The 25,580-nt window shown below is 41.1% G+C and overlaps 3 protein-coding genes across 8 annotated transcripts in view; all 3 read left to right on the forward strand.

The window, feature by feature from the left end:
- LOC307028995 (ras-related protein Rab-17-like) overlaps nucleotides 1–17,395 on the forward strand; it is a 37,249-nt gene extending 19,854 nt beyond the window's left edge. Inside the window, exons 4-5 of the mRNA XM_079664505.1 lie at nucleotides 15,068–15,161; nucleotides 17,131–17,395. Of these exons, the coding sequence (XP_079520631.1) occupies nucleotides 15,068–15,161; nucleotides 17,131–17,261 (225 nt within the window). The 3' untranslated portion in view covers nucleotides 17,262–17,395. The remainder of the gene's footprint in view (nucleotides 1–15,067; nucleotides 15,162–17,130) is intronic.
- Nucleotides 981–4,180, forward strand: LOC307028994 (general transcription factor II-I repeat domain-containing protein 2A-like). Its single transcript, XM_079664504.1, has 2 exons — nucleotides 981–3,397; nucleotides 3,516–4,180. The coding sequence occupies exon 1, from the start codon at nucleotides 1,568–1,570 to the stop codon at nucleotides 3,377–3,379; it is 1,812 nt and encodes a 603-aa protein (XP_079520630.1). The 5' UTR covers nucleotides 981–1,567; the 3' UTR covers nucleotides 3,380–3,397; nucleotides 3,516–4,180.
- A 1,465-nt stretch (nucleotides 17,396–18,860) lies between the features above and the next one.
- Nucleotides 18,861–22,735, forward strand: LOC307028106 (uncharacterized protein). Of its 6 annotated transcripts, none has more exons than XR_013804835.1 (6): nucleotides 18,861–19,211; nucleotides 19,489–19,572; nucleotides 19,806–19,870; nucleotides 20,757–20,855; nucleotides 21,312–21,383; nucleotides 21,487–22,735. XR_013804835.1 is itself a non-coding variant. In XM_079662885.1 (6 exons), exons 2-6 carry the CDS (start codon nucleotides 19,505–19,507, stop codon nucleotides 21,815–21,817), a joined length of 630 nt encoding a protein of 209 aa, XP_079519011.1. In that variant the 5' UTR covers nucleotides 18,861–19,211; nucleotides 19,489–19,504; the 3' UTR covers nucleotides 21,818–22,735. The 6 variants fall into 6 exon arrangements, 1 of the variants encoding a protein (XP_079519011.1); XM_079662885.1 differs by having other exon boundaries at nucleotides 19,811–19,870; XR_013804836.1 differs by lacking the exon at nucleotides 19,489–19,572.
- The last annotated feature ends 2,845 nt before the right edge of the window (nucleotides 22,736–25,580 follow it).

The following is a 25,580-nucleotide window of genomic DNA, read 5'->3' on the forward strand; positions in this document are numbered from 1 at the left end:
ATAAGGAAGTAGTTGATTGCACAAATTTGTAATGGATGTAAAATAAAGACGACATTAGCATTTTAATTGGCTCCCTATAAGACTTGCTTTCTCTATGAAATTATGTCTGGTTCTGAGTAGTGTTCTCCCTTTCACAATAAAAAGCCCAAACACAATACTTTCTGAATCACAATTTACATGGGCTGGCCCCCCTCCGCTTGGGGGAATTCATCCACAGAAAACACACTTGACGCAGCACTAGGTCAGAAACCAGAGGAGACTGTGAAGTCCACCACAGACGGACCACCTTTGGACAAAATGTCCTCTCCATTAAAGGCAGCTCATTGTGGAATAGCCCCCCAACTGAGATACGGGATTCTCCCACTCTCAATAGTTTTAAAGGTCAACTTAAAGAATGGTTGAGCAACAAATAGACGTGTAATCACCGCTAAATAAATGCACTTTAACACAGGGGTATCTCCTCTTGCACTTTATGTAGCGCTTTTATCTTATCTTGCACTTTATATATCATAGCTGCTACATTGTACTGCCATGTGGTAAATGCTTGTATGCTAATCATGCTCTTTCTGCATATCATGTATTTATTTTTGCTGTATATATAAATGTCATGTTCTTATATGCTATATGTGACGGGACTATAGATGAAAATGAGCTCAAAGCTAAAATCCGGCTCATTTACACTTGTAAGCATTATTTTTGTTTTAAAGTGTTCATCAATCTGCACTACGGTGGCCCTGAAGAAAATTAAACATTAAAATATGTTATCGATGTCCCCATTCCCAGTTTGTTTAGGGAATACTTGCGATGTTTACTATGTTTTGGTAGCTCTTAACAAAACTGAATTTTTGTAAAAGACTGCGACTCTAAAAGGCAAGTTTGTGATTTTAACACTGTTTCGATGAAACAATACATTATACAATATTACGACTTTTTGCCATATTTTTAACACAATATACTTGTACCTTTTTTTTTTTTTTTGTGGTTGTAGGGCTTCAAGATATTTTGCATGTCATGCATAAACACGGTGTCATCTTTTCCTTGAAACTGACGTGCTGCCCGTTTTACAAAACAAGTTATTTTTCTGCTTCTTCATCCTCTGAATTTTCCTCCCCCGTCCCTCTTCCTTCAGCCAGCACAACAAGAATCAAGGTGGATCTGTGAAATGAAACACCTCTTCCCAAAGCGTGACTTCCCTATTGAGAGCATGCGTCTAGGGCAGTAGGGTCTAAACCAGTGGTCCCCAAACTACGGCCCGCGGGCCGGATACGGCCCGCCTCCACATTTGACCCGGCCCCTTGAACAATTTCCAATATCAGAGACGCATTACCTCCCCCCCTCCCCCCCCCCCCCGCATTATTATTTTTTCAGTCGGGCCACGCGATCGAGACCAATGCACGCATATAACTGGGTGAAGTGAGCCTCCCCGACTGAATCCCTGAAATGTTTCCTCATGTCAATAAAGCTCATTTGAATTGAATTATGACGCTAAAAAAATGTTGCTAACGACCTCACTGTCTTTGCCCTAATCATAAAACGTGAACCTACCCCCCCCCCCCAGAACGGAATAATGGCAAAAAGGTTAGGTAAGAGAAAAATTGATTCAGAATGCAGGGTATTTAACCTGCAGTGGACACACGATTATTTTTTTGTTCAATGCAAAGAAAAGGCTGTTTGTCTCATCTGTCAAGAGGCCGTGGCGGTATTCAAAGAATACAATCTGCGCCGACATTATGAATCCCATCACAAAGACAAGTATGATAGCTTGCGAGGCCAAATGCGAGCAGACAAACTAGCAAAGCTAAAAAGTGGACTGTTAGCTCAGCAGACTACATTTGTACGCCAAACTCAGCTGAACCATTCATCTGTTCGTGCCAGCCTCCGTGTTGCTCAACTGATAGCAAGCTGCGGTAAACCTTTCACTGAGGGAGAGTTTGTCAAGAAATGTCTGAATATTGTCGTGGAGGAGGTGTGTCCCGAGAAGAAAGATGTTTTTAATGCCGTGAGTCTGTCTTCGAGTACAATCACCAGACGCGTTGAAGAAATTGGGGGTAATGTATATGCCCAGCTGCAGCAGAAGACAAAAGAATTTGACTTTTTTTCATTAGCACTTGATGAGAGCATGGACGTGCAAGACACAGCGCAGCTTCTTATTTTTATTCGTGGAGTTAGCGCACATTTTGACATGTGCGAGGAGCTGGCAGCCCTCCAAAGTCTGAAAGGCACTACGACGGGGGAGGATATTTTCGGCAAAGTATGTCAAACCATCGAAGAGTTGGATCTGGACTGGGCAAAGCTTGCCAGCATCACGACTGACGGGGCTCCGAGTATGGTGGGCGCGACTCGGGGTCTGATAGGACGCATGAACCGGGAGATGGAAGAGCGGGGTCTCACCGCCCCGCTACAAGTGCACTGCCTAATTCACCAGCAAGCACTGTGCTGCAAAGTGTTGAAGTGGGATTCTGTCATGAAGGTGGTGGTATCATGCATAAACTTCATCAGAGCAAATGGACTTAAACACAGGCAGTTCCAACAATTCCTGTCTGACCTGGAGTCTGTGCACGGAGATGTATTATACTACACAGAGATCCGATGGCTGAGCCGCGGCAGAGTTTTGAGGCGTTTTTACGAGCTGCTACCTGAAATTAACGCATTTCTTCATTCAAAAGGCAAAACGGTCCCAGAGCTGATCAACCCAGAATGGAAATGGCACCTCGCATTTTTTACAGACGTGACAGAACTGCTGAACGGCCTTAACTTGCAGCTACAAGGCCAGGGGAAACTCATTTGCGACATGTATTCCCACATAAAAGCATTTGAGGTGAAACAAGCGCTGCTTTTGGAGCAAGTGAAAAAGCACAACTTCACCCATCTCCCTGCTACCCAAAAGCTTTCTGCAGAGAAACCAGCGGTCCCGTTCCCAGCTGAAAAGTGTGTGGAAGCACTAGAAATGCTGAAGGCGGAGTTCGGTGTGCGATTCCGTGAACTACATGTTCATGCAAAAGAAATCCGTCTTTTCCAGAACCCCTTTGTTGCCGACATCGATGAAGCCCACCCTTCTTATCAGTTTGAGCTGGCCGAGTTACAGAGCTGTGATGTTCTGAAAGACTCATTCAAGCCCACCAGTCTCATTGACTTCTATGCCGCCCTCCCTCAAGACACGTACCCTAACATAAAAAAACACGCAATGAAGATGTCCACAGTTTTTGGCAGCACGTATATCTGCGAGCAAACCTTTTCACGCATGAAACACCTGAAAACTCAGAGGAGATCAAGATTGACAGATGAACATCTGCATCAGTGTTTGAGACTGGCTGTGACTAGAATGGAACCTGACATTGAACTTCTCACCAGCCAGATGCAGGCCCACAGTTCACACTGATGAACATACAGTACATAGGTAAGCTCACTATAAAAAATCCATCTCCACAACCATACTTGTATTGAAATGTATTGTGCTGTGTAGGTGCTGTATCACTTAGTTTGGTTTCTCAGCCTGCTTGCTTTGTGTTTTTCAGGGGGAAGTTGATGAGAGAGAGCAAACACTGGTGTCTACTAGGCTATAATACTGGAACTTACACAACTGGACTATAAGGAAAGAACACAAGAACTTTGAGAGACTGCTCATATGAGTCATTTAAGAGATTTTGCTGTGACAACTGAAGCTGAACTTTTACCAAGATTGTGCACAGCACAATAGAAGCATTGTTTCTGTGAAGAACCCAGAGAGGGTTATTTGGGTATTCATAATACTGTTATTACATATTTCCTGACTTTTTTTCTGTGAAGAACCCAGAGAGGGTTATTTGGGTATTCATAATACTGTTATTACATATTTCCTGACTCTTTTTCTGTGAAGAACCCAGAGAGGGTTATTTGGATATTATTGATTTCATAATACTGTTATTACATATTTCCTGACTTTTTTTCTGTGAAGAACCCAGAGAGGGTTATTTGATTTTTATTGATTTCATAAATAGTGTTATTATATATTTCCTGAGTTAAATTTTTCTGTGAAGAACACAGAGGGGGTTATTTGATCTCAGAAAGGGTTATTCATATTTGCTTATGTGTGGCTTTTTGGAAAACAATAAATTCTTACATTTAGGCACCACTGCGATCGTCACACTTTTTCTGTTACAAACTGACCCGGCCCCCCATCAGAGAAGGGAAAAGTTATGTGGCCCTCACTGGAAAAAGTTTGGGGACCCCTGGTCTAAACCAATTGGCCATATATACTAACATGCAGAACGTACGGTATGTATCCAGTTCAAGCTGTCTTTAAGATGTGACATTGCGCTCTGACTATTTCCCGTAAAATGGTGACAAACTATTACTTATTCTTAAATTTGACCTCTTGCTGCTTGGTTGAAAATGATAGATGAAAAATAACTTTAAAAAAAAAAGACTCAAACAGCGAGGGACATTATACTGGTGAAAAAAACTCTCAATTCTACAGATGACTCCCCCCACTCAACGCAATAAGTCCCTCCCTCCACTCAGCAAAGCATCTAAAACTAAGGACCCCACTAAGACGACAGTTTGAAAACTAGCTATGGATCGGAGAAAAACCAAGTCTCCCCCCCGTGAGTTGCAGCCAGGAACAAACTCCTGGACTACCATCATCACCACCATTCTGGACAACCGAATCTTGCAATACTACTGCTGCTTATTTTGCTCCTTGGGCCAAGACGTCTCTGTTTATGGACACAGTGAAATCAGTGTTGGTTGATATTGTGGAGGGGGTGATACATCGGTACAGAGAAGAAATATGCAACGGATGCCGAGTCAGTCACCCCGGCCAGAGGCAACACGATTGTCTGAATGACATGCCCGATTTTTTCTTCAGAAACAATTACAACGCGTTAATGAAAAGACTCTGGCTCACCGACTTCATTACTGAGATCGACCAGACTCTTATTGATAAAGAAATTTTCACGGATGATTGGAGGATCCAAGGCGCTTCGGAGGCTTTTCTGCACAATCTCAAAAATTGTAGACGCCTCAAGGAGAGACTTGAAAAGATCCATGCCGAGTTGGATGGAGAAGAAGAAGACTAATAACCTGCGGTTGGTTGAAGCCAGGGATTTTTTCTTTTACGATACATTGACTTTTTCTTTAAAGTAAAATAAAAATGGGGAACTACTATGCAAAACGCTCGGTATATATTGATCAGAATGTAGTCAATACCCTTTTAATAAGTGTGGTGATGAGGACGATTGAAAACAGAGTGAATAGTGATCCCCGTGTAAACAGAATGGCTGAAGTTTGTAAACTAGAAGACATTTTGGATATCGTTCGTTCTGGCAGTACTATTCCTGGTCATTGGGAAACGATTGTAAACGAAACATTTAAAGTGGTCCTGGAATCTTCATTTTCGGAAACATTCTGTAACATTACCGAAGAAATGAAACAAACATCAAAAGCGTATCATGTGCTCTCATTGTATGCTCTGTTTGTAGATGTAATGCATTTTTGTGTCAAAAACAGCATACACATGAATATTTTGACTGAAGTGAAAAAACTCCATCATGATATTTCCAGTAATCTGGGGAATTCTAAGCTGGAGACGGTCCTGGGGATGTTACAATCAGTATAACTATTGATTTTGTGTGTGAAAATATTTAAACGTAAATAGGACATTTTTTTTTTTAAATAAAAAAAAGTGTTTTTTACCATTTAAAAACTGTTGTCTTCATTATAGCAAGGGGAGCGTGTCTGATACATGTGTATTACAGTCCTTCACATGCACTGTTGTCTTCATTATAACAAGGGGAGGGTAACAGTGAAGATGTATGATACATGTGTATTGAAACGTGCGTATTATACCCCCACAGAAACACAGAAACATGGAAACACAGAAACACAGAAAACACTGAAACACTGAAAAAACACAGAAACACTGAAACACCGACACACAGAAACACAGAGACACAGAACCACGGGAAATAGTCAGAGCGCAATGTCACATCTTAAAGACAGCTTGAGCTGGATAAATGGTTAGTCTTCAAACATACCGTACGTTCTGCATGTTAGTTTATCTTGCCAATTAGTTTAAACCCTACTGCCGAAGACGCATGCTCTCAATAGGGAAGTCACGCTTTGGGAAGAGGTGTTTCATTTCACAGATCCACCTTGATTCTTGTTGTGCTGGCTGAAGGAAGAGGGACGGGGGAGGAAAATTCAGAGGATGAAGAAGCAGAAAAATAACTTGTTTTGTAAAACGGGCAGCACGTCAGTTTCAAGGAAAAGATGACACCGTGTTTATGCATGACATGCAAAATATCTTGAAGCCCTACAACCACAAAAAAAAAAAAAAAGGTACAAGTATATTGTGTTAAAAATATGGCAAAAAGTCGTAATATTGTATAATGTATTGTTTCATCGAAACAGTGTTAAAATCACAAACTTGCCTTTTAGAGTCGCAGTCTTTTACAAAAAATCAGTTTTGTTAAGAGCTACCAAAACATAGTAAACATCGCAAGTATTCCCTAAACAAACTGGGAATGGGGACATCGATAACATATTTTAATGTTTAATTTTCTTCAGGGCTACTGTAGTGCACATTGATGAACACTTTAAAACAAAAATAATTTTTACAAGTGTAAATGAGCCGGATTTTAGCTTTGAGCTAATTTCCATCTATAGTCCCGTCACATACAGCATATAAGAACATGACATTTATATATACAGCAAAAATAAATACATGATATGCAGAAAGAGCATGAGAAGCATACAAGCATTTACCACATGGCAGTACAATGTAGCAGCTATGATATATAAAGTGCAAGATAAGATAAAAGCGCTACATAAAGTGCAAGAGGAGATACCCCTGTGTTAAAGTGCATTTATTTAGCGGTGATTACACGTCTGTTTGTTGCTCAACCAATCTTTAAGTTGACCTTTAAAACTATTGAGAGTGGGACAATCCCGTATCTCAGTTGGGGGGCTATTCCACAATGAGCTGCCTTTAATGGAGAGGACATTTTGTCCAAAGGTGGTCCGTCTGTGGTGGACTTCACAGTCTCCTCTGGTTTCTGACCTAGTGCTGCGTCCAGTGTGTTTTCTGTGGATGAATTCCCCCAAGGGGAGGGGGGCCAACCCATGTAAATATTTTTTTTTTAAAAACACATACTTTTAAAAGACATTAAATTGTCAAAAACTCAAGAAATTGTGATTTTCAAGGATGGTGGTGGTATGACTGTGGCTTTCTGTCAAACACCTAGATAGCTCTCTTGAACAGCTGTCCTATGGGTTTCAGGTGTGTGGCACAAGCAAACAACCAGTTTGCAAAACAGTATTCAATGTGGGATAGAATCATACAGTGGAGGTATGACTTTGCAGCATTGACAGTTAAGAAAAGGTCTAATTTGTTTAAAATGTTGCAAGTTGAATTTAATGGTATTGGATGCTTTCTGGATATGTTTCTGAAAAAGTCAAGTGCGAGTCCAATATGACACTCCCTGTTCAAGATACTTGCACTGGGAGACTAGTTCTATTTCTGCTCCATTTAAAAATACATTGGATCCTTCGATTTTGATTGATCGTTTACTGAACATCGTCGTTTGCATCAACATGCATACTGTTTTTGTTGTACTCATACTGTCAATATGCAGATTGTGTTATATAGCTTTAGATAGAATGTTTTTTCTTCCTCTTTGCATAATTTGCATCCACAATCCTTTGCCAGTAGGTGTTTCCACAGTCCTTGCGGTTTTCCAATTGTTTAACTAATTGGGAGCTACTGTAAGCTATTTGTATTTGCATTTTAGCACATTACTTCCTGCAGTGATTCAGAAAGTATTGTGTTTGGGCTTTTTATTGTGAAAGGGAGAACACTACTCAGAACCAGACATAATTTCATAGAGAAAGCGAGTCTTATAGGGAGCCAATTAAAATGCTAATGTCGTCTTTATTTTACATCCATTACAAATTTGTGCAATCAACTACTTCCTTATGATAAGTTGTCTACAGCCACTTTAAATGCAATCAAATGTATATTTCTAAGTGCTTACAACTTAAAAAATATTTACGTACAAATGACTGTATATTCAATATATTTCTGTACCCAGTGTTGAACAGGACCCAAACCTTTGAGAAATGAAAAAGGACACATCTGCTTTAATCAACTGCCAAGTAGTCAAGTCTGCATTGGTGTCTGTTCATTTGTAAAACGTGGAATTCGGTTTCTTTTTAATGGCCTAGGCGGATTTTGGCTTTTTTTCTCTTGCCAATATACTTTTAGACACACTTTGAGGTATGCAAAACCTTAAAACTAGAACACTGATGGCTGGCTTACGCTGCCAACTTCATCACCTTTTAAAAAGAGAGTAAGTATATAAAACGTTATTTTGTATATTTTACACATCAGCAGAAACAGAGAGAGAGATGGCAGAAAGGGGGGGGGGACAGTCTCCCCCCACCTTTACAGACACTGTGTTTTAGAGAGAACCTCCCATGGCAGGAAGGGGGGGGAGGAGGGGGCACACACACACACACACACACACACACACACACACACACACACACACACACACACACACACACACACACACACACACACACACACACACACACACACACACACACACACACACACACACACACACACACACACACACACACACACACACACACACACACACACACACACACACACACACACACACACACACACACAAAAAGGCCTGACATAGGACGAGGTAAGGGTGACAGTAAGGGAGTGTGTGACTAACTTTTGACGAGGAAGGTGCTTTCTTTGTTCTGATCAGCCCCAATCTGCATACTCTGTCTGAATACATTGAGAGTTACTTTTGACTCTAACAGTGTTCCACTGGAGTCATAGCTTTCTGAACTTATTTCTTAGCAGCAATTCGGTTTCTTTTTAATGGCCTAGGCGAATTTTGCCTTTTTTTTTTCTCTTACCAAGATACTTTTAGACACACTTCGAGGTATGCAAAGCCTTAAAATCTAGAACACTGATGGCTGGCTTACGCTGCAAACTTCATCGCCTTTTAACAAGAGAGTAAGTATATAAAACGTTATTTTGTATATTTTACACATTAGCAGAAACAGAGAGAGATGGCATTGAAAATATGTACATACACATTACAAACATCTAGATAGCAGACAAAAACTAAAAAGAATTTCCCAGCCTTTCTGTGTTCTGATCAGCTCTGAATCCGCATATTTTGGTCTGGATATATTGACACCCCAGAGTCTCCTCTCAACCCCCTCCTACCTGCTTTTTCTATACTTTTACAGCCTCAGCCGACTGCAGGACCTTGTGTGTTAAGAGACAGGAGTCTTCATCTCCATGTGAAGACATTCGTGACTGATTCACAGGCACCTCTAGCTCAGGAGTGAAGGCACACACACACACACACACACACACACACACACACACACACACACACACACACACACACACACACACACACACACACACACACACACACACACACACACACACACACACACACACACACACACACACACACACACACACACACACACACACACACACACACACACACACACACACACACACACACACACACACACACACACACACACACACACACACACACACACACACACACACACACACACACACACACACACACACACACGGGGGCGGGCCCACCTGTCACTTTTTATGCATACTAATGTGATTGAAACATTTTTTATTATACACCATAATATACATACACATCACCCCCCTCCTATCGACGGATCTCACACCTACTTGGGATATCACACCTACTTGAGATCTCACACCTCGATCAAAGGGGAGGCGGGACTTAGCTCATTATCATAATGGGGGGAGGTGTGACCTGTCACTTTTTTATGCATACTAATGTGATGGAAGCGGGATGAATAATATTACTTGACACAGAGGCTCCCTGCAGCTCAGACACTTCCTGCCTGATAGTGCGAAGTTTGACTGCCACGTCCAGTTGCAGGTAGTGCACTGCAGATTGGAGATTAGCCGCGTTCACACCCGAGTACTTTTCCCACTTTAGTTACGATATAGTTACGAAATGTCGCGTTCACACCAAAAAGAGCCGGAACTCATGAGAACCTTTTTACCCCCTTTTTTACCCCCTTTTCCATCCCTGCTAGAGAGCAGGGACTCTCATGCGGCTCTCTTGTGAGAAAAGAGCTATATTTCTGATTGGCTGGGCGGATTGCAAACCACGCCCCGTAAAAATAAAAAAATAAGTGTTGTGAAGCCACCATTTTATTATCCTCGCATTAGCATTAGCCCAGCGCAGAAACGCAGAGAGACTAACTTATGGCAACACAAAATAAAACATGGGAGCGGTGGAGGTGAGGAGGTGAGGAGGTGTCGGCGTTCTGGCAAGGGCCGGGGATTTTGGGCGGCAGTATACGCCGTGAAGTTGTTTGCGGCCTGCCAGTAAACCCAAAGCAGAAGAAGAAGAAGTGACATCAGCGGCTTCATTTGCCAAATCCACCCCCAGGGACTTATTCCGGTGTGGACGCGATCTGTACTTAGTTCATCAGAACTAAAGAGTTCTGATGAACTAAGTTCTCATGAACCTTTGTGGGAAAAGTACTGCGGTGTGAAAGCGCCTAAGGATGGTTCTTTCGGACCCATCATCCAGGATAGCATGTGTGGATAGTGTTTTGCCTTTGCTGTGGAGTTTCACTGTCACCACCTTTAACATCACTCGGCCAGAGTGTGTGACTTGATCCAAGTAGATGGCGCTGGATACTGTACTCACTGCAAGGACACTTTTATGTGTGCTGGAAATAGACTCGTGCAGAATCTGCAGATGCTGATCACCACAGGTGGCACAAGGTTTCTTCAGAGGGCAGTTGTCAGGTTGATGCCCCCTGCCACACTTCCAGCATCTTTTATTGTCTTTTATCCATGCTGTTATTTGTGTGGTTGTCAGCTTGCTGAAGTCCGGTCATGAGCTCAGATAGTGCTCTGTACTACTGCAGAAGGGACAAAAGGGCTTGAAACTTTCCCTTTTCTTGTCTTTAGTTGTCTCTTTCTTCCCAAAAGAAGATGTGTTAGAGTCAGTAAAGCGCTTATCTGGGACTCGATCAGTGCCATAATAAACTGAAGATTGAGGTTTTGAGGGCTTGAAGTGTTTCTGCTCCTTGTGCTCTGAATGTGGCTTGTCCGCAGTGTAGCTCTCGGTAGCTCGCCTGGATATCTGGATTGCTTGTGATTTCCTCTCTAACCACACAGCAAGATCAGGGAGTGTGTTGGTGTTAGTAGTGCCCCTCTGCAGAATGCCTCTTGTTAAACAATACTCTGCAAAGCTGTCCCTGTATGAGGATGGGAGTTTAGCAAGCAGTCTATTCACATGAGAGCTGCACAAGAGGTCACTTTTAGCTGCTCCATCCAGGCTGTTAAGCAGACCAACAAGGCTATTTACTGACAGAGCAAAGTCCTCAAAGCTCCCTGCATCTCCATATTTCACAGCAGGCGCATTAAGGATGGGGCTTATTTCACCTTGCAATAATTGTTTGGGCTGTCCATAGCGCTGCTGCAGCGCCTGCATGGCCTTGGTGTATGGCATGGGGTCATGGACATACCTCTTGGCTATTTGGAAAGCGCTGGGGAATTTGAGATGACAGCACTTGGAATTTATAATCTTCAGACCGGTGATAGTGTGGACCTAATACCCCATCTAGCCCTTTCTTCAGCAGCAGGAAATCACTCTCTTTCCCAGTCGTGAAACTGATTTGCTTGGGCCGCGGAATACCATATGAGGAAGATATGGCCATCTCCATCAAGTTTGGCATATGTGCCGCTGGCTGGGACTGAGCGTGCATAGGCACATTATTATGAACTGGCTGGAGAAAAGAGTTTGGACAGCTAGTAGAGTCAGGCAGATGCGTATGGAGAGCTGAGTGCGGAAACGCATACTGTTGGCCAGCCGCCTGAGTGGGATGCTGTGATTGGAGAACAGGAGGCTGCCCCAAAGGAAGTGAGTTTATGCTGGGAATCATAGCAGGCCTGTGCCGTGGGTCCTGTATAGGACTTGGATGTGCCTGAGGAGGAGCAGGTTGCCAAACAACAGGAGACGGAGGTGATGAATGCTGGAGGCTGCTGCTCCCTGTACTGCTGTTGCTGTAGCAAAGGTGGATATGGTAGGCCAGCTGGAGCAGATCCTGGCCGTGGCACCAGAGTGGGATGCATAGCTGAGACATGCGTTTGAGGAGAGGGGACTTGATGTCCTGGGGAAACAAACCCAGGGGGCAGTTGGACTGGAGCCTGTGATGGACTGAGGAGGGATGCTTTTGCTGGCGAGGTGGCTGGAAAGAGAAGGGCTGTACATTTGGAGGCAATGTGTGGAACACAGCAGGTAATGACTGCATCGAGGTAGGTGGTGTAGGTGAGGCATATCCACACGGCCTTCATCAGTGATGATTGCAGGTCGTCTGATGTCTGAATAGAGGGGGGGCGGACCAGCAGCACGTCCAGGCATAAGCTGGTGAGCATGTGGCGTACCCCTAACGGGCTCCAACGACATCTGTAGTGTGCTCTGTAACATTCTGACCTGCTGCTGTACATCCCATACACCAGGGGTATTCAACTAAAATTCAACGAGGTCCAGTTAGAGAAAATCTCCCCATGCAATGGTCCGGAACATCAAAATGTCTAACTTGCTTTATGAATTAGTGTGATATATATTGAAGTAGCATGTAGCTTTATCAACGTCTGCATGTAATCAACAACTGACTGCCAATCAAATAAAGAAAGTACAGTTCATAAACAACAATATTTATTGTCAATTAACATTGAACTATACAGATATACAGTAAAGACTGTGTATATGTGTAATGTTCCTCTCGGGCTGCATTTAAAAATAAAATAAATAAAATAGCTTTTGAAAATATGTGCATCTTAAAGTGCTTAATTTTAGATAAATAAAATAAAGTGTAGCAGCAGCTTGAGTTTCCATTTTTCCTTGTTAACCGTTTCACATCATGCCTTAACTGTTTCAGACGATTATAGAACAATATCAGTCTTTACACATCATTACAATTGAACAGTTTTAAAGTTTCTCTTTCTTTCTGTCACGATCTGTCTGTGTTGTGTTTTGTCTTTTTTTTTTCTGTCTTTGGTTTCCTGTTTTATTTTTGAAAAGTGTTCACCCCATCTTGCCTGTAGCTTTCTGTCTGTTTACCCTCCTACCTGAACCCGATTGTGTTCACCTGGTGCCCCTGTGTTTTCTCCTCCCTACTCACCTGTCTCTTGTTTGTTTGATTAGTCCTGTGTGCATTTAGGTTCTGTGTTTTCTGTTAGTCTTGGTGAGTTCCTAGTTGTTGTTGGACTGTATTCACTGGGAGGAGTTCGGTCTGTAAACATTGAAATATAGGTATTTTCTGTTAATCTGCATTTGGGTCCTGCTTGCCTCTCTCAACCCTGACACTTTCCCTCTTATATTGCAGTCCCTCACTCACTTTTTTTAAATTCAGTGCGAGAATTGAGCTCGAGCTTGTCTCATACACATGCAGGTGCTCATTGGTTACAGTGATGCAAACACAGGTATGGTGAAAAAAGAGAGAACTATTCGAAGCAGAAAAAAACAGCGCAATATACCATCTGACAAAGTGCTATAATGCTTCAATTAACTGTTCTTTATAATATACTCAGATCAATAGGAGACAAAGATGTTAAGTTATAAATCAAGGGTTACAGCAGGGGTGGGGAACCTTTTTCCTCTACATTTTTACAACATCCTCCGAGGTTCGTACAAATGACTGAACTCAACCTCTGCTTAAAAATATTAAAATCACAGCCCATTCATTTCGCCTTTCTTTCATGCTGTGCAAAGAAAAAGCAAACTTTTAATCCAGATATCTTACCATGACTCACGTATGCATGCATGTGCACGGTTGTGGCATGACCACCAAAACAGAAGGATATGGACACAAGATGTGTGCAAATGTATTTAGTATCCTATCCATGTGAACATGATTTAAGTGGGGGTGGGGGGGGACCTAACCTCCTCTAGCGGGGTCCGGGGGCATGTTCCCCCGGGAAAAACTTTTTCTTTTCAATATTGAAGTTAAAAGCATCAATTTGGTGCACTTTGAGAGCAACATTAGGAGATCTATGGATACATCTCAATACCCATATGAAACAGAACTGTAAGCAGATTTTTATTTTTGGATATTTTACAAATCACTCCTTTTTGGATATTTTACAAATCACAACTTTTTTGTTACTGTCATATAGTATTTTATAACTGTTTTTCATTTAGTCTCATTAATAACTATAATGATCATATCAAGTATGCCTTAACCTCACTGAGCTGAGATTATTTGAGGTGGTTCTCCACGAATTACACAAGTCACCCAAATCAGCGTTAAAAAAGCGGGAGGCGCCGAAAAATCCCCTATTAATGTATTGATTATAGCTCCGGGTCCGTATAGGTCGGCGTCTGGGTCCGGAACCGGACCGCGGTCCGCCTGTTGCAGACCCCTGCCATACACACTGTTCCATTCGGCGTAATCTGTCCGTTTCATGGTCTTCTTTCATTTCAATCCAGCGTCGTTCTGGTGAGGATGTTGGATAGTTCATGATAGTTCAACAGATCATAACTGTGTTTGTCAGTATATTTGAAATGACTGCAGGCTATGTTAGCTGCTACCGTTCAACAGATCTGCAATACTATCAGAAGGAATCCTGTGATCAAATTATCATTATTTATATTTTAGGTAAGTTTCCAGTGGCCCACTTTATAATCCCTGGGTCCAGGGTCCACTGGTTCTGGTGTGTTTCGAGCTTCTTGCTGCGATTTGTTCATTGCAACGCTTTTTGTAAACACTGTGCATGTGTTGTCAAGTTGGTGAAGATGTTTCTTCATTTACATCTGCCAAAACACATGTAATTTAAATGCGTTTTGGCAGATTTGTGTTTTTATATATATTTTCTCAGACATGCTTCGTTTTTGAAAGTGCAGTCCGTTTCTCCTAATTGAAGTGTTTTGGTGCATTTGCCCGTCAGCCACAGTAAATATGCCACTGCTATACGCTGTAACACTGCACTTTCCCCCGCTAATTCTGATTGGTCCTACAGGAAGGACAGAGTCTGGCCAATGACAGAGGGTTATTCTTCACAGAGACATCAGCCCTGTCAGGGGATCAGGTGGAGCAGCTGCTGCTGGGTGTAGGTAAGAAGGGTGTCGGAGGGAATGGAACAAACATGTTCATAGAGACTATTATTGCCTGGACTTAGCAACATAGCTTTGCTGCTAGGCTGTGTTTTGCCCCAGCAAACTTCCATCCTTCAGGTGCCTTAAAATACTAAGAGAGTTTGAGGGCAAAGGGATAGTTTGGATTTTTTGAAGAGGTGTTGTATGAGGTACAGTCAATTCACCATCAGTGTATCGCAAACGGTAAATCACCAACAAGAATACCAGCAGGGAGCTAAGCTATAGCACTGCGGACAGGTGCGGCAGCAAAACGAGTTTGAGACAACTAAAAACTCAATATCCGCAACCACAGCCTTTATCTATGCTCTTTTAAAAATGACCAGACTCCATTGACACAAACAATGAATCTACCTAGCAGAACAGAGGAGCAGCTGCCCTGATCGATTAGCAGCTTGGTCTTATTGTGTGACTTCTGTGTTTTAAACAGTTTTTTGGAAAGGGCTTTCTGATGCAATGAAACTATTCCACATAGATCACATTTAAACCGGGAAATCTTTCTTTGGGGAGGATAAATACGTGTTGCTGCTGCTCGTCCACAGAAGTATATTGTTGAGCTTCCTGCTGGTATTCTTTTCGGTTTTTCCAAACAGCATCTACTGTAGGTAGCACACTCACCCCCAGTTTCCACTGGGTCCGTCTGCACCGCGCCGCGGTTTTGTTCTAACGCCATAACCCACCGGACGCGTCCCAGAAGCGTTTCAGAAGCGTAGCGTTGTGCGTGCAGGCTCGCCGTTTTGTTATTGATTCGGGTTTAATTCGGGTATTAATTCACTTTAAAACATTAATGAAGTTGTTACCTTCCACTCCACAAACTGCAGCCAGGCCTTGTCCTTTCTGATGTTGTCCTTGTAGTAAGCATTGGTTACATCATATAAAATAGCGTGTTTTTCCACTTCCATGATTAAAACTTCGTCTTCCATTGTGCGTATCGTAGTGGAGGTGTTGTGATTAAGGAGGGGGGTCTGCTAAATTAGTATATGTGGGGGATGGGCCTGGCCCGGATGCTCACCTTTCCACTTCCTGCGAGGGGGGGCTGCCTGCCCGACCTTACGTTACGGCTGCGCCGCGGCAAAAATAGGATTCATCCTAATTTTAGAGAAGCGCTGCGCAGAGCCGCTTCTGGGACTCTTCTGGGACGCTTCTGGGACGCGTCTGAGCCGTAACGCGGCGCGTGTGGTGGAATAGCACCCATTGACTAGAGTGGCCGCGATGCTTACGACCGCCGTGGCGCAGCCGTAACGCAGCGCAGCGCGGCGCAGACGGACCCGGTGGAAACTGGGGGTGACTATGGACAAGTTAAACAACCCCACTTCAAACAAGTATCACATCAAGTATCCTGTTAAGCGTGTTGTCTGCTCCTCCTGGTTTATTCAGTCTTAACTTATTGTTGTCTTCCCCTTAACTGTGCATTTTTGTTCTTTGTTTGATTGTTTTTACAGCATATAGTATAACTAATAGTTTTAATTATCTTTTTTTGCATTTATGGTCAAAGAAAATAAAAAAGTTTAACCCAATTTGGAGTTAACAAAAGGCCAACAATTGGAATTATTTTTACCTAGTTAAGATCACAGGAACATACCTTGATCGATTGTCACAGCATTATCGTATACATCAAAGTTTAGTAAAGATTCTGTTTCAAAACCGTTAGAAACAAATGAATCGCATCACACCAGATGATACATTTGAATAAAACACATAATTAAAAAAAGATTTGATCATAAACCTCTCATCATACAGAAATATTAAGAAACAGGTCAGATTTGATCCGAGGGCAACAGGTTAACAGACTGATCTACCACTAGAGAGCAGTAGCTACAAACATTTTCAAACCTTACGGCCGTACCGTATCGTTGTTTGTCTTCCTCTCAGGTGCTGGTTTTATTCTGCACGTGTTAGCATGTGTTGTTGTAACATAGCTCTGATTCAGCCCACAGGGTGTGCGAGTGTGTTGGAGCGCAGCAGGGGGCGCTGTCAGAGTGGAAGGAGACGCCTCATGTGGATTTGTGCCACAGAAACACATTCAATCCTTTTGCATCCTGCTGCAAAGTGGGACCCTGACCTCTAACTCTGTTGGTTGTTGTACTGCTGGTCTCTGTTTTAAAGCTGCACCGGGTAACACATGTGCACCTGGTGTACATCACAACATCTCAAATAAAGAATTGTAAAAAAACACTGAATTGTGCAGAATTCAACCATTTGTTGTAATGATTTCCCTCACAACCGATCACCTCCTCAGTCTATGCCATATGTTACGCTGATATCAACAAAGGTAGAAGGAGTACTCAGATATTTGACTTAACTTGAAGTAGAACTACGACAGTGTACTCTGTTGCAAGTAAAAAGTCTTGCATTTAAAATCTTATTCAAGTAAATGTACATAAAAGTATCGGCATCAAAATATATTTAAAGTAACACAAGTACACGTACTCCTTGTGCTTTGTAGCTCCATTCAGAATCATATACTATATTAAATGGTCATGATTATTGAGGCATTCATTTGTTCATCATAGCTGGTAAAGGTGGAGCCATATTTCTATTAGCCAATAATCTGCATCTGTAAAGTAACTAGTAACAATTTTTGTCCGATAAATGTAGAGAACTAAAAAGTAAAACATTTTGCTTACAAAATGTAGTGGAGTAAATTAGTGTAACAAAAATACTCAATTAAAGTACAAATACCCCAAAGTCATAAACAATACTTGAGTAAATGTACTTCAATACATCACACCACTGGATACTAACAACCTTTATTCAGAGTCTCCTGCCTGTGATCACACTGAGCTTTACAGTTCAGTGTGCTTTCCAACACCCTTTTTACACAACAGAAACCTTGTTAAGGAAAGCAAAGAAAAACTCAATAAAACTAGAAAAGTATATTGAGTGTGCTACAATGTGCTGTGGGTCTGGAGTTTGAATTGATTTCATTTAATTTAATTTCAAACCTTTATTTAACGAGATTGGTCCCATTGAGAGATCTCTTTTTCAAGGTAGACCTGCAACATATCAACATGAAACATAAAACAATAAAGGACATCATACATTATATTTACAGGATACATTTACATAGTTATAGACATTTACAAGTGCCCATAGTATCAACAAGCATTTCATTTAGCCTAGCTTTAAAAACATGCAGATGAATGAGATTGCTCAGTTTCAATTCTTGCTGAAGATTTTTCCAAGAAAGTGGAGCTGCGCACATAAAAGCTGTCTTACCTAAGACAGTCCTTGCTCTTGGCACATATAACAATACTACATCATGCGATCTCAGACAATAGCTGCTTGCAACTCTGTGTGATCAGTGAACAGATATAATACGGGAGTTTACCCAACATAGCTTTATAAATAAACGTGTACCAATAACTGAGCCTCCGTACAGTTAGTGAAGGCAAACCTGCCTTGGCATACAGGGTACAGTGATGAGTAAGTGCTTTACAATTTGTGACAAATCTCAGTGCGCTGTGATAAGCGGCATCTAACTTGTTCAGGCAATAGGCAGGTGCATTCATATACAACAAATCACCATCACAGGTAAAAAGTTGACATTGGACAGTGACTAGCCTTTTCCTGGCCTCCTGGGTTGTGCTTTAGTGGGCTTAAATACGGTGGCCGGCAGGTGCAAACGCGGAACAACGGCCAAATACACATACATTAGCAGGAAACAGCTGCAAATCCTGAAATGAAAAACAAACAAATCCTGAAAACAAATACAACCAAAAAACGCTGCATTTACAGAAATGATGCAAACTAAATACAACACACAAACACCGAAAACAAACGCAACAAAAAAACGCTGCAAATACCAAAACGATATGCAAAGTCCAAAGCACGTACAAATCCCAAAACACATACAAAAAAAAAACATTCCGGAAGTGCTCCAGGCATACATTTGGCTACGTGGAACAGATTGATGTCTGACCAGACATAGAGAGAATGAACAAGAGTGCTGCAAATTGAAGCCGGAGGAAACAAAGTTGATGGAAGTGGAAAAAGTCGATATATAAGGAGGTAAGTCTTGTTTTGATACAAAGAGCGTCATATTTACCCAGCTAGCGTTAGCTTGTTTGGTAAAAGAGTTTGCAAGTCAAGAGACAGCACCGTGCACCTAAATGTAACTCTTGACATCATATAGATATATTAGGTGCAGAGAGGAGTTGGTTTATTGTGCCCCAATGTAAATCCTAATTTGAGAGTTAAAGGACGGTCAACAATATAATCTACCTTGGTCAGTTTGGATTTATCGTGGCATCTATTCTTAATTAAAGTGAATTTATTTTTATTTCAGTCAGTCATTTGTGTGTATGCAGGTGTGGGACATTCCAAATGTTCCAAAAGTGAGCACTCCACGAATGGACAACAGTTTGCCAGGGTAAAATAAAACATTGTCAACATATTATTTTGTGCCACAAGAAGCAGAATGTTTTAATAGTACAGTAGTTTGAATATATTTGTTGTTAACCTTTATCAGACCTCTCAGGCACCCACAACCAGCGTCTGATCGGTTAAGACTAATTAAAATGTAATTATACCATGTAGGTTTGATTTTGTGAACATGAAATCAATAAATACCTTTGTGTGCACTTGTTTCCTGGGTAAAAATAGGATAGAGCACCAACCCCATTCCAGGAAGAGGTCCAGTCTGCCCCGGGTCAGAACAACTTCTATAGGTAAACGATGTTGACAGTTGCATCGTGACACTGTTGTGTGGTGTGTATCTTTAATTTACATTTGTTTGTTTGTATAGCCTCCAATCACAGTGGGTAACATTTCCAGGAAGCAGAACAATTATACTTTCATACATTTCCAAATGACACCCACAATATCTGACATCTTAGTGAAGACGATACAAAAAACACCCACAAATATTTTTCAAAGATCAGATATTGTTTGTTGCATCCATTTAAAATGTTTACAAGGATTGTGCAGGAGCAGTGGCGACTGGTCATTAGGGGCAGGTGGGGCACAGCCCCACCTAGTGTCAGCAGAAAGTATTACAAATAACGATTACAACAAAATGCAAAAAAATATATATAAAATATATTTTAAGATCATGTTTAATCATCTGATTCGTCTGTACATTGCTGTTTTAGTCTGTGTTCTTCTAGTTAGTGTCTACAGTGTGTGCCCCTCCCTCTCACTGTCTAAGTGAACGGTGACTGTAAAAACTACACTGCGCATGCTCAGAGTATTGTCCTATTTAATGTGTGTGGCAACAAATAATGAACATAGGGGCAGTGAGCTGCCATCCCCACCATACGTCATCTCACATCATTCAGAGCTGATTGGCTGTAAGTACGTGTGCCGCGAAAAGTGTGGTGTTTGAATAGCAGACGAGAGACGCGTCCTAAAACCCGGAAGTAAGCTGCGCATGGGTTCCCTCCACAAAAAAGCAATGAGATTTCTTCATAGGATTTTAGAAAATAGCTCAAAATAAGATCTGTGGGAAACGTAGCTGTTCGATAAATGCACGTTTTGTTCAGCAGGATAATATCCACATGTCTACCCTACTTTTATAATTTTCTAATCATAAATCTATCGATTATCTTATGATAGAATTTTGAAACTACAAGAAGATAAGGAGGACTTTTACAAAAAAGTAATAGAGATCTTTGTGCAGAAGGATAAGCAAATGGACTTCATCTTCAAGTCAAGGTAAGACCGCAATTTTATTGAAAATCGAATCTTACTAAGAGAGAACAATTCAATATTTAAATGATAAAATAACATTTTTTGGGTATCCTTCTGTTGAACTGTCTGTTTAAAATTAATCGAAGCATCAGACAAAGAAAGCTTTTGAAAATAATATAATATTTTGATTTAGGTCAAAATATAATATTTGTTAACCTGAAGAGTCAGTGCCAGTGCCTCACCAGCCATGAACCTCACTGCAGAAGCTTATATATAGACATCTAAGTTTTTTGTGCCCCACCACCTTTGTACATATAGAAACGTCACTGTGGAGGAGTATGACAAAAGTACTGTTGTCAGTTTAGAACCCAATGTATTGAAAAAAAAAACAGGAAGAGGATCGACATCCTTTTGTAAATATGACTGTCATGCATATATTATGTATTTGAAAATAATTATTCAACTGTCTTCTCACTGCAGCTACTACACAAATGGATATGCACTTATCATTATTGATAGCCAGTCTGAGCCAGAAGACAAAATGGAGCAACGGTATTAATTGTTACTATTACCACTTAATTTTCTATTCTATACTGTAAATCTTATTAATAGCTTCATCATTTAATATTACAATACATCACTTTGTCTTTCAAAGCACAGGATACCTGACTGCGGAGGACATTGTTGCAAAACTCTCTGCAAAAAGAACAAATACATCTTGCAACAGGTTCAATATTAATAGAGCCAATGTGTGGTATGGAGCAATCCGCGGCTTCAAAGGTGCCTCATTCGACCCCTCTCATGAGATGTCAGTTAAGTTCACTGATGATGAGGGACACACTGATGATGGAGTGAACACTGGTGGTCCCAAGCGTGAGTTCCTCACCCTCCTTATGGAATGCCTGAGAATGAAAAAAACATCATGTCAACTGTTTGTGCCCCATGGCGGTGTGACTTTCCCAGCCACTTACTGTCTCAAAATCTGATTCTAAATGTATAATGTTCTCTATAAAGATAGAACTAATACACAATTATGAATGTATAATATAATACACATGTTTTGTGTATTTAATCATGCATTGGTCTACAATTTAATGATGGCTTCTACATATTTCACATAAACAGACAATGAAAAAATGTGTCCTTCATGCTGATAACTAGTGTATGCATCTGCCAATTCGTATTCTAAACAGAGGTGTTGAATCCTTATATATTGCATTTGAAACAGATAAAATAAAAAAAGTGAACTTACTGTTTTGTTCAACTTCTGCCAAAAACTGTACATTTTTGCCACAGGAGCCACAGAACACTTGAACTGTCTCCAGATGTTGGCCACAGAAAGGACAAAACATGGCGGCCTGAAAACACATACATTGATGTAGTAAATCCATTTAATCAAGTTAATCAAAAACAGATCATCTAAATAGTGGTTAGCTAAATAAATAGAAAGATACATCATGTTTACTGTTGAATCTGTGTTTTGTCTCTCTCTCCCCTTGAATGTCTTCTCTTGTTCTTGAGCATGTCTAATGCAGTCCTGTCATTACTTTGTCCCTCTTCAAATGTTGTCACTTCTCTCTCTCTCTTTCTCTCTCAATTCAATAGCGTTATTAGCATGACCATAGTTACAGGCAATTGCTAAAGCTCTGTATAGTTGCAACATCTATACACAAATACATACATATAAACAAACTGCTAAGAATTCGAATTTCCTTATTCCACAGTTCTCACTATGGCCCGGGTTATTTGCCTGCACTTGATTTGTCATCTCTTTTAATAATGTTCTTCCCTCACTTTATCTTCTCTTCACGTGAAGCTCTCCTCTCCTCAGCTGGTGTAGTAGTTAGGCACGCTAACGCTAGCTATATAAATATGACGCTCTATGTATAAAAAACAAACTTACCTTCTTATCTTTCTCCACTTAAATGAACATTCTTTCCTCCCGATTTCCATCACTCTTGTTCGTTCTCTCTATGTCTGGTCATACATCAATCTGTTCCAAGTAGCGCGCCCCCTAGAGGCCTGGAGCACTTCCGGAATGTTTTTTTTTTTAATGTGTTTTGGGATTTGTACGTGCTTTGGACTTTGCATATCGTTTTGGTATTTGCAGCGTTTTTTTGTTGCGTTTGTTTTCGGGGTTTGTGTGTTGTATTTAGTTTGCATCATTTCTGTAAATGCAGCGTTTTTCTGTTGTATTTGTTTTCAGGGTTTGTTTGATTTCATTTCATTATTTGCAGGTGTTTCCTGCTTATGTATGCGTTTTGGGCCGTTGTTCCGCATTTGCACCTGCCGGCCACCGTACTTAAAGGCCCGGACACACAAATCTGACAACAAAGAACTGACACAGACGGGCTGAAGTCGAATAGTCCATTTAGCTTAGGAACCTTCCTAACGGAGTGAAATGACCCGGAAGTCCCTCAGTGGCAGCCATGATAAGTGCCGTTCGAATTCTCTTGAATGATAGGAAAGGAGGTTTCAAACTTCCTTTATAACCTCCTTTAGCTTAGGAACCACTGGACCTCCCTAACCGAAAGGAGAGGAGAAAATGCTGCCCCACAATGCCTTGCAGCTGCAACATTTATCGTCACACAACAGTCGGCCGTTCACGGGAAAAAAACGATTATGACGGAGAAGTTATATCATGAAAGTTAAGGTGCCTATTAAGCATTTTAAAACGTATGTGGTAACTTGCCAAAGTGCTTTGTTTTGAACGTTCATCAGTATTATAATCAAAAAGAGAAATATGAACATTAGTTTTTACTGAAATGTTCAAATAAAGTCAACATTTCACTGAGCTGTGTGGGGTTTGTTCAACTTTTAAAAGATGTTTGAATGGTGATATGCACAGTGATAGATGTTAAAGACCCAGTGAAGTGCATGTTTTTGCACCAAAATGAAATGGCAGTTTCATTCCTTACATATCATTGTGCCTGTTCATGGCTAAAATAATTTTTAATAATTCATAATTAATGAATTAATGAATTATTAATTTTGCCGTCTGAGCCTAACGGAAGTTGCAGACGATAGTGGCTGTGACGTCACAAGATGTACCCAGTTGCGATTGTAAACATGGCGGAGACTTTGGAAAGTGATACTAGTCTGAGAGAAATGATTGATTTGGACAGCTTTTCGGACAGGATAGATGAGGAAAGTGATCAATTTGGTGCACTTTGAGGGCAACATTAAGAGATTTATGGATACAGCTCTCAACACTCATATGAAACTTTCAATAATCAAAAAACATTGGAAGGATTTCTTAACCTATTTTATACAACTAATATTACATAGATGGAAATATTTGTTTACATAGATGACCAAACCCACTGAGATAACTTAGGCTAAAGTTTACCTCCCTGAGCTGACGTTATCTCTCTCAGTCCCACAGGAGAGCACTCTCCCTCTCCTTATTGTTGAAACAGCTAATCTCCGTTAGCTCCGAGCTAGCACCAGATGCTAACGACAACCCTGTAACTCTGTCAGTCTCTCTTTCTCTCTCGAATCGAATCGACCACTGGCCTTTATTTATCATGATCAATCAAAGAATCTACGAAACAATGACACCAGCCAGGCTCACCTTCATCTTTTGGGAACAGAAACATCGCCACTTCGGCAGACTTGACATTACTACAGCCAGCGGCAATGCATCGTTTCCCCTGTGTTTTTCATCCCTCTTTCTTCACTGTCGCCTCCATTGTCAGGTTTTCTCGATTGGCAATCACTTCCAGTCGACTCCGACACACTTTCCAGGAAAATACTAGCTCAAAAACGTTGAGAAATTCGACTTTGAAAAAGAGAAAAAATGAACGGTGCTGAATGTAAACAGTGCGGCGGCGTCCATCTCGTGAAGTCACGCAGTAGATCGCAAGCCACGCCCACGAAGGCGAAGGTCGACTGCAGATTTCCCCGGCAAATTCAAAACTCGTCAAATTCGTTGCTATTCCAACATCTTTTGATATGGGTTCCAATGGACAATTTTGGTCATTACTATACGTATTAGCATAACAGATCATGCACAGGTGCACACTTCACAGGGTCTTTAAGGACTAACGTTTATAATAAATACATTTGTATTTATTTTTAAGATATTTTCATACAATCATACGTATTGGGATCATTTGTATTAATGTGGACCGGAGGGAGAGGGTGATGAGCATAAATTTAACTTTCCTCTTTTATTTCAATTACAACTTTGGTCATTGAAGTATTAAAGTAACGTGTTATAGTAGAAAGTTTAATACAGTGTATTTCTGGTATATTCATTTGAATAATGTCCCTTTTTAAATAGAAGTAGATTAGCGCAAATGGTCTTTTTCTTCCACTTTTGTGTTATAATCAAAAGGTGGTTTTTTGGCTATTTGTGAGTAGGTAAGGTACAGTATAATCTGTGATTTCTGCCTTGAGTGAAAAGATTACCCGTTGATAAGTATTTTTCAGAAAGTCTTGTTGCAGTTTCCAGATATTAGAAGAGCATGAGACGATTGAGTCACACAGTTAACGAGATAATAGTCGTTCTGAATTATAAATGGATGTATTCATTTTGAGTGAGCTAACTTTGGGGTGGAAGGAAGTTCAGAGATAGAGGCAAAACCAGCAGCCAGCGGACGAATGGTCCAGGGAAGACACCTAGAATAATCTCTGACAACTAAAACCAGGGCGCCTTACAACTGAAAGGTGAGCAGATACCTGTTATTATCAAAAATCTGTGATTGGCTATAACCACATTTTAGAGTTGTCAGAGACATTTCCCAG

Source organism: Notothenia rossii, assembly GCF_949606895.1.
Source record: "Notothenia rossii genome assembly, chromosome: 2".
Lineage (NCBI taxonomy): Eukaryota > Metazoa > Chordata > Actinopteri > Perciformes > Nototheniidae > Notothenia > Notothenia rossii.